The 10087-nt window shown below is 42.1% G+C and overlaps 1 protein-coding gene across 1 annotated transcript; it reads right to left on the reverse strand.

Moving 5' to 3' along the window:
• Positions 1-1417: 1417 nt before the first annotated feature.
• LOC121337553 (transcription factor 15-like) lies at positions 1418-5787 on the reverse strand (the record flags this gene model as incomplete). Its single annotated transcript, XM_041407697.1, has 2 exons — positions 1418-4978; positions 5122-5787. Coding segments are annotated over 2 exons (717 nt in total), but the record flags the coding sequence as incomplete, so codon positions are not given.
• Between the last annotated feature and the right edge of the window lie 4300 nt (positions 5788-10087).

Here is a 10087-nt window from a genome sequence, read left to right on the forward strand (position 1 = left end):
TCTTATTGAAAGAATTACCTGCTTCTGCAATCTTTGCATTTAAAAATGATCTGCATACATATGCTTGGAAAGTAGGGCTTATTTTAATAATGTGAAGGAAACACAATAAGATGTTAGAGAGAGATGCCACAACAAGTGGAATTACTTTTATCACTTCCTTGTTCCATCACCCATTTCAGTGTAATTGTCTTATTTGTATTGGCTTCTCCTTTGGAAGAACACATAGCAATTTCCAAATGTTTAATTAAAACCTCACAACACTTCTGTGATGTGAATGCTGTAAATGAAAGAGAGTAGATAGAACCTTTTAATAGCAACTTTTGTCTTAAGTATTTGTTACATTTTATCGATCACCAAAACAGGGATGCTTTCTTTGGTGCACCATAGTTTACCACAGTTTTTAGATATCAAATCCTTGCAAAGAGGGAGGTTTCTTGGCACCACAGGGAATATCCTCCATGGTGAGCTACTGGTTACTCTTTATTCATCCATGCCTTCTCTTTCTCCTTCTTCTCTGAGGAAGCCTGTGCTCCTTGCTGTACAATGTCAGAAGTGGGATGAATCTTCAAGGTTCTGAAAACTTTGTATTATGTTGTAACAGCTAAAGGATTTCACTTGAAATAAGAATCTGGGCTGCCTGGATATGAATGTATATTCAAATTTTGAGAAGGTTTTTAAAGAAATACATCCACAGCAGCCAGTTTAGTTCTTCTCACTATTAAGAAATGTCCCTTTTCCACCTAAGCTTTTATGAAACTCAACAGTATTTTTTATCCCAGTAATAATTTTCTTTTCCTCCCCCACAGTCCTCATATTGATTCATTACAACCGTTTTTCTTCAACCTTCAATGGATTCCACATGTAAAAGATCTCCCAGATCTCTTGCCTTTGTAGCATGCTGTCTATTTTAGCTAATTTTATATAAATTCATTCTCCTCACCTTGTGTTATCCAGTAGCTCTTACTATTGATCAAGACATCATTCTCTTTTTTCGAAGGTGTTATTTAGGCAGTCAGTTTAGGTTTGATATAAATTTTGGTGATATTCTCTCAGTGAAGTGTCAGCAGTCTCACAGTGCAGCAGGCCAAAGAACAGAGACACAGCAGGGACTGCTCACACTCTGGGCTCTTTTACTTGTCTGCCCTGATGAACTTCCACTGATGAATCATCCTCTTCCTTTCTTCTCCCTCGCTTTTGCCCCATCCTTTCCCTCTCTCCATCTCCTCCTGTGTTTGGCACTTAGGATATTGCACAGGCCCTGAGCAAAGGAGCTCACTTTTCATTTTCCCAAGTTTCCACCCACTTCCCTTCTCTCCTGCCAGTGCACACACATGGTGCATTCATACACATCAGTACGCTGCTGAAATCTTGGAGAGATAGATTTGAAAAAGGTAAAGAAAAACACTAAGTCTTGAGATGGCTATAGAACAGAACTTTCATCTTAATGTTTGCAGTTTGTTGTTTAAATTAGTAGCAAAAATACTGTTTATTTTAGCAAATATAATCACATTTTGCAAACAAATACAGATTTTTGTAAAGAAGCAGATTTTCCATGAAAGGGAACTTCTGTTTTGTAGAACAGAAGTGAAAATAGAAGCTAACATATGAAACTACTTTGACTTACATTATGATTAATTCATAAATAACAAAAAACTATGTTCAAATGCTTCTTTAAACTTAACCAGTAAAATCAAACAACATGATTTATTCACTTTGCTTGTTGCTGTTTTTATACAGTGATGTAGCAGGCTAAGTAAAATGATTTATACAAAGTACCATGCTTGGATTATTTTAACAATAATTTAATAGGATCTGAGACCAAATGGTGTATATCTCACTGTTTCTGCTTTATTCATGCATCATATAAATTGAATAGCCAAGTGTTTACAGGAAAACAAAGCTGGGATTGGCATGAGGCATGACTCTGTTCATACACACAGAACAGAATGCACTCACAAATAAGTCAAACCCCCAATATCTGCAGAACTAGAGGTGGTTTGGCACCTCTGGAAAAACTCACATTATTCCAATGCCTCACCACGAAGTAAGGTACTTGCTCTCAGACACCCTCAAGATTTTGACTTGTATATTTGTGCATGCCATGAATAAAGCTGCTCCATGACTAAAAAATTAGGACTGATAAGACACACAAGTTCATACAGTAAAAACTCAGTAAAACATTGAATGATGATGAGCTCTTCATATGTGCAATCTGAGCCCTCAATTCATCTGTGTCTCCAGAAATTAAACTCTTTTTCCCTTGATTTATAGAAAACCCATTACAGAGTAACAGCTTGATCTTGAATTTTTTTTTTCTCCTGGGGTTAGAGAAGTTTTACATTACAAATAAATTTTGGCAAAGTGAAGGATTTGTCCCAAATTTTCCTCATTTAAATACACACACTTACAAATACATAAATGTTCCTCAGAGAAATCATGGTTATAATTGCTTTGGATAGACATTATCTGTCTATACCATAAATATTTGGGCCACAGTGCTCTGGGGTCTAATTTCTGCCACGATCAATCAGTGTTGCTGAAACTCCTGTATTATTTAGTAATTGAAACCCTGAGAAAATCTTCAAGCCCAGTTGAATTCAACAGTTTATCCTGAGTAAAGAGAGAAGAATTTAATGTTACACTGAGCCACATTAAACAGGAGAGAAGGCCAAGTTGTTAGGGGCTGCTTCTGCTTTTGTCATTGAAAAGCATTTTGTATAAACCCTTTACAAAACTAGGGAGATAAAAGCCCTTTTAAAGGGAGAACACCAAATTCCTGTAGGAGTGTAGAAATTATTCATGAGAGTTTCAAGTTATGAGATTTCAGCTCTTTGGTACAGAAGTGGACTTCACATTTTTTACTCATTTCCTTTAACAACTGAGCATAAGGATATCTCATTAAATCCACATATACTCCATTTGCCAAGAGCTACACTAAAAACTCTTAAAACTGCAATAAAATCACAGCATTTTGAAAACCTGAAATAAATAATTTTATTGTCTTTCTTACAAATTCCATAATTCAGAGCATACTCAATGAAAAATTTTCCTAAAATTCTTTGAAACTGTATTATGTTTTTGTCATTAGTATGAAATGATACAGCTAAATGAATAAATTAGTGTTAATTGTCTGTAAAGAGGTCAGATACTTTGGTTTAATGTTCTCATAAGAATGTAGGGCCTAACTATAAGATCAGCTTTAATTGGAGAGCAAATAACTTTTTAAGAGACAAATTTTTTCAAATTGATTAAAAAATCCAGGAAGATATGTTTGTAGAACTCTACCCACACAGAGAGGCCAACACAACACAAAAATTAAAAAAAACCCCACTTTATACAAAACTGTAAAGAGCTCCAGCTCCGCAAATCAGTGCCAAAGCAAAGAAAGACCATGATCTGGCAACAACTGAAAGTTCCTCATTAAAAAAAGATTAATGATAGAAACCTTCTAAAAGCAAAAATCTCCTCTCAATCCAGGAAAATACAGCCTGTGGCTTTTAATAACTGAAGAGACTGACGTGATGTGGAATCGCTGGGGCTTTGCTTGGTGTTTTTCTTTGTTAGAATTCAAAGGAAGAGCTTATTGCATTTCTGTAGGTACAGCAGATCTTTCCTCATTGTGCTACAGAAAAAGTGGCCACTGTGTGTTGGGCAGGGGAGAAGGGAAACTAAAAAGGTGAAGTTGTATAGGAGTCCACCATGACCTTGCTCTTGCCAAGTTCTTCATAACGACTGCCAGGATTTGCTTTGCACTTATGTAGGGCAAGAAGAGAAAACTCTGTACAGAAAAGAAAGTGAACAACACAATGCTGCTTCTTCAGCCCTCACGTTTGGCCAGAGCAGCAAGGCTGGCCAGGAGCACAGATGGCACCAGGGGAGGAAAAAGGAGACAAGTTCTCCTTGCAGCACTTCTTGGAGTGGTACAGTTACCAAGCTCTCAAAGAGTACAGAATGCCTCCTAAAGTAACAAGTTTAAACCTAATTAATTATATTATAAATAGCTATAAAAATATTGCAAAATTAACCTATGTGTTTCTTAGAATCCAGCATTACTGGGGTTTAAGATTTAAGCCTTCTGCTTCACTAATATCCAAATCTGAAAACAGAATATGCTTATTTGCCTTTTAGAGTTACTTCTGAAAAAAATACAAGTTAGTAAACTGAGGGGAGATAAACAACCTCAGTGATGTACAGGGCACAATTATGGAACGACCTGGGTGATGGGTAAAAGCCCTTGGGAAACCCTCCTTGCCAGACAGATTTAGGAATATCCTGTGCTATTTAAAGGACTGGCACTGTTAATAAGAACAGAGCATCGCTTACACTGCACTTCTCCCCTTTCCTCTCCTGTGCTGCCTGTGTCCCGTGCCTGTGCACAGCCAACGGTGCTGCTTTTACTGGAAGTTTTCCGACTTTCTGTGAACATCTCAAAATAATCTCCCAGCATCGTTGAGACCTCTCAAGCATGTCAGCTGTCGGCATCAGCCCCTGTCCCCAAGGTCTGGCGTGCAGCTGGAGGGGTGGGCGGCAGCGCTGCGTGCAGCCCGGGCTGGACTGGAGGCGTAGGGCACAGCGTGTTCATGACAGCTTCCCCTGACAGGGGACACTGTGTGTTTGGAAGTTCAAGTTTCATCATGCGACACAGGTTTAGGAGGCATCAGGATCAGGGCTTGGCCGCTGAGGTTTAACATTTCTTGCGCTAAAATAGCTGCAGCGCCAGGTGCAACCGTCTCGACAGAGGCAGTGAATTTAATTTGCAAAACGCCCTGAAAAAAACCTCTCACAATATGAAACAAAGTGCATAGCCTTAAAAAGTAACTCTTTTAGGACTGTGCTATCTAAATGTAAACATGCAGCACGAGTCAGGCGATGTTACCCAGAGCAGTGGTACAGTCAAGTGCAGGAGTGGTGCGAGACCTCAGCCTGTTCAGAGTCCGGTTACGGCTGGAGCAGGTGATGGTTTGTCTCTTTCTCGGTGCTGTTCGATGGATAAAAACACAAGTTAGGAGACACCAAGGACAGCACTGAACCCTTGGCCGGTTCAGTCCCAAACCTGCGGGGGACACCAATAACCTCCCCAAGAGAGAGCTCCAAGAGAGGCGCTCGGAAGCCGGCCCTTACCCGCTGCCGCTGGTCGCTGAGGCAGAAGGTGCAGATGGACCGAGGCGCGGAGGCACCTGGCGGCGAGCAGGGCTGCGGGGGCTGAGCGGGCTGCGGGCAGGGCTGCGGGGGCTGAGCGGGCTGCGGGCAGGGCTGCGGGCACGGCTGCGGGCAGGGCTGCTCAGCATCCACCGCCTCGTCCTGCCGGCGCTGCTGCAGCAGCAGCACGTTGGCCAGGTGCGAGATGTAGCTGGACGCCAAGCGCAGCGTCTCCACCTTGGAGAGGCGGCGGTCGGCGGGGCGGGTGGGGATGAGCCGGCGGAGGGCGCCGAAGGCCGTGTTGACGCTGTGCGTGCGGTCCCGCTCCCGCGCGTTGGCCGCCGCCCCGCATGGCGCCCGCCGCCGCCCCGCCGCTCCATCACTTTTATGCGCGGCAGGTGCCGCATCGCCCCTGCTCGCCCCGTGTGCCGCCGGCCGCGCTTGGCGGCTGCTCTCGGCCGGGGGCCGCCGCCGCCGCACCTGTCGCGGTCCCGGGCTCGGCAGCGGCTCCGCGGAAACCCCCCGCTCCTCCTCCTCCTCCCGCTGCCGGGGGGGCCTCGTCGGCGGCTCCCGCGGGAACAGCGCTCCCGCATCCAGCGGTGTGACCGATCCTGGGATCCTCGTGGGGTGTGCAAACCTCTGCGGGTTTTACCCATTCTGCGCCCCCGTATTCCATGTCTGTTCCAGCATGTGTGTGGGTATGTGTGCCACAGGATCGTTCTGGCTGGAAAAGACCTCAGAGGTCATCGAGTCCAACCTCTGACCGGCTGACACGGTGATGACCTTGTCAACTAAACCACAGCACTGAGTGTCATGTCCAGCTGTTTCTTGAACACCTCCAGCTGTTCCACCACCTCCCTGGGCAGCCCCTTCCAATGCTTGACAGCTCTTCATCTGATGAAATTCTTCCTGATGTCCAGCCTGAACCTGGAGGCTCTGTCCTCTTGTCCCTTCACTAGTTGCCTTGAGAAGAGGCTGACCCCCACCTGGCTACAACTTCCTTTGAAGGTGTCTTTTGGCTGGAGTGATAGATCAAGCATGGAGGTGGATTTCACCACCTTCCCCAGGCAACCCTAGACACATACAAATCCAATTTCTCATTCTGTTCAGAATGAGTGTCTGCCTCAATCATTTACTTATTAAAAGGTCATCATAAGCACTAATTGATTGCACCTCTGTTCTTCATAAAAATTTGACATCCTGTCTGAGCTCAGAGACTCATGAAAGGTCATGGCACAGGTTTACTCAAATGAATCATCCCTACCTGATTAGGCAGTCTCAAATGACTCTTTTTCTGTGGTCCCAGAAGCTTATTTGTGGTGACCTAAATATGAATCCTTCTTCCTGAATCAGGGCTGGATTAGCAGAGTCTCTCTAATCATGGGCGCACACACTAAGGGTAGGCAGCTGCTTAGACATGTTTGGCTGGGACTTGTGCCCTCTCAAAATACAAAAGCTGGTATCAACAGGCAGGGCTACATCCCTGCAGTGCATTCCTCTGCTGGGATAGCAAAGTGCTGGTTTATGTTGGTTGCACTTTCTGTTTGGGCAGAACTTGAAGGGAAAAATGGACCAACACCTCTGTCAGCCAGTTGTAGTATCTTACCTTGGCCTATTAATGAACAACACTTATTTAATGCGATTTTCCTTTATGTTACTTGTGACAAAGGGAGGGAAAGTCTTTTGATTTCCCATTGGGTGATGTTTTAGAGATTTTTGTGATTTCCGTAGCAAAATATTGCTGCAATAAAATTAGCTTGAGGTTGAGGTGTTTGATAGCAAAAGCTGAAGAAATGCAAGGCTGGATGGACAGGTGTGTGCCATGCTACTGATCCAAAGGAATTCCTTTGGGGTGAGAGCAGGATGCAGCCCTTCATCATCAGATACTGGGGAAAGCTGTGTTCAAAGTCATGCAGTTTTCCTGAAGTTTGTGAGTATAACCATATCCTACTCTCACAGTAGGATATTCTGTCTGCTTAACCTTTCAAAAAGTAAATGATCTAGAAAGTTCTGGAGTTGAATTTCAGTCCTTAGAAGTGCTGCTTTTTTGAAGTCTCCAGGTAAGCCTGCTCTGTCCTCCATGCAGGCTTCTTCCTTTTTGTCACCTCCAATATTTCTAGAATGAAATTCCTGACCAGACAAAGCCAACAACAAATCTCCCATTGACTTTAATGGAGGCAGGATTTCACCCTTGATATGTTCTGGTAGCTGAGCAGTGGAGATAATTGATTCTTTGTCAGACTCACTCATTTGCTTACCAGTGTTTTCCTGTCCTTAGCATCTCAGTTTCTCAGTTTCTTTGTTTTTTCTTGAAACTTTTTTAATTACTGAAGGTAAACTAAAACAAACCCCCCCCCTTTCCATGAAAAGAACCCCGAGACAAAGCGAAAACTGGTATTCTCAAAGTCAGAATTTATGGCTTATTGATAAACCAAGAATGAGAAAAGGAATAAGTGATACTCAGGAAGAAAATGATGCTGTGTCTGCAGAGAAAACCAGAATGATTTTCTGTGACTTTACAGCAACAGCTAATTTGGGGGTTAGGGACAAAGGGGTGGCTGAACGATTCTTGTTCTGTTTCCAAGGCAGATGGAAATAGAAATGCAATAAATGGTTTGTTTTGGTTTTTTGTTTGGTGGTTTTTTGTTTTTTGTTTTTTGTTTTTTTTTTTTTTTGTTAGATAAGGAGTCTTGTAAAAAGGCCAAAATGCTGGTGACTTTAATTACTAGATTATTGATTGGGATAATATTTATGCAAGTGCTGGGGGAGCATATTCCTCAAGGAAGGTGCAGCATTGCTGTTATTTTACAATTTGCTGAATTGCTAATAGCGAGCAAGAACGGGGCTGCATGAATGCAAAGCAGAAGAGTGGGCAATATTTTATGTGCAGTGATAAGGTTTTGCCTGAAATTTGCCTTCGTGCTATGTGGAGAAAGTTATCTGATATCCATTGTAAGGAAGCATTCAACCGTATTCAAAAGACTGGAAATATGAAGTATCTCACTGATTAGTTGCAGTCTACTGGCTGGCATTTCTTTAATTTGCCTTTATTTTTTGAAGAACAGTGTTAATAGGAAATAAAAAAAAGAAAGAAGAATTCAGAAGAAGGCAATTTGGAAAAGCTACACCTATGAAAAGAGCAAGTTATTTAGAGGATAACAAAAGAAACAAATCTAAATTAGCAGCACTGAATGTCTCTGGTCACAGCCAAGAAGGCTTTCAAATGTATTTCCATTAAATAGGAAGTATAACACAAAATTGTTCACTTGTTTAAAAAAAAAGACATTCAGGGACAAAAATGCCTTTAAAAAGAAGTACTTGAATGTTTGTGTCCTCATTCTGTGCCTGCAGGTAACACTGACTTCAGTGAGACTCTTGTTTATTCAAGAGCAGAAATATGGCAGTATCCTATGGACAAAATTTTTGGTTTTTTTCCCCAACTGTTCATATTTTCCTGCCTCACTCCATGGTGCTTCTTGCCACATGCTGTGTTTTTTGAAGGATTGTACTCTGTCTTCTCCATCAAAGCTATTACACATACCCATGTATTTTTATTTCGGCATACAGTATTGCTCACACGTATGAGAAGATATAACTGTGTTGTAGGCAAAAGCAGCACAGGTCTTGTACAGATTTCCAAATCATTCTTATTAACTGTTTAATTAACCAGGACACTTCTGCAGTGCTTACCTGATGAGGCAGGTGCATGCTGTACTTCAATCACATTTGACAGAAGGGAGAGTCCAGCTCTATCAAAGAGAAACAAATACAGGATGTTGATGGCTGGAAATGTCCACAGAGCTGAAAATAATATACTTGATAAAATGTTATAAATTATATGTCTGTCTTGGACTGTGGCTGGCTGTGACAACTACTGCTGTCCTTCACAAACCTGGGTGATGGAGTTGTCATTTTTATTGCAATTTTTAATAAATGTGACTGCCATAAAATACCTGTTGATTGAAGAATCTTTCAAATAGCATTTTCCTCCATGCAGGTTCTTTAAGGGAGTGATTTTAAGGAGAAAAGATTGAGGAGCAGTCAAAATATGGGATGGTGCAAGAGAATTTTTTGGCGAAGGAGGATTTGCATAGAGTATGGTAAATGAGGAAAGGTTAATCAAGAGCTAGACTTAAGGCTTCATGTGTTAAAATCCTGTCAGGTGGGATGGTGAAGCTTCAAGATTGTAATAAATATCCTGCACACATTTTGAACTCTCAGTCTGCTGCTGCAGTGCAAGTACACAGGCAGGGGAGGAGCAGGAGCAGCTCTGCCCTGCGCTGCTGGTACTTGATTAATGTGGGACCTAACAAGTCCCTTCTTGATATTCCAGCCAGCCAGATTTAGCATGACACTTATCTCTTCACTTGCAATCTCTTCACTTACAATCTCTGTTCTTCATCTGAATTGATCTGTGCCACGATTCTCTGGTGTGTTAATGAGTTTTCTGTGTGGTGGAGTGCTAGAGGCCTTGTTAAACGCCAGGGACATCCTGCCTACTGCATTTTATTTATACACCCACTCTGTTACTCTTGACAAAAAGAAGCTGAGTTGTTTATCTTCAGGTTTTTTTGACAAAAAATTTGTCTTACAGTAATTTTCTCTGCTCTGGCTGCCCACAGAGGAAAATCCAAATATATTATTCACCTGCTATTTCAAAACCATTTAAACTTGCCAAGTCTAAGTGGTATTTTACACATTGTGCTGATACTCTTGAAGTTGTTATTAACTGCCTCAGAAGTAATTTTTGATTGTGGTTGCATTTAGCAGAAAGATGACAAGGCATGTTCTTTTCTCTGTCAGGCTGAAGTGATATAAGAACAATACACCTGCCCTTGGAAAAAAATGTTTTGGAAGCAGTGTTTCTACTGAGTCTATTTTACTCATTAAAGCTGCCAGAGCCCTCCCTTGCCTGCTGCCTTATTTCACTGCTTTTAAAATCCATCCT

The sequence above is a fragment of the Onychostruthus taczanowskii genome, unplaced genomic scaffold (genome assembly GCF_017590055.1).
Source record: "Onychostruthus taczanowskii isolate IOZ18803 unplaced genomic scaffold, ASM1759005v1 scaffold10, whole genome shotgun sequence".
NCBI lineage: Eukaryota > Metazoa > Chordata > Aves > Passeriformes > Passeridae > Onychostruthus > Onychostruthus taczanowskii.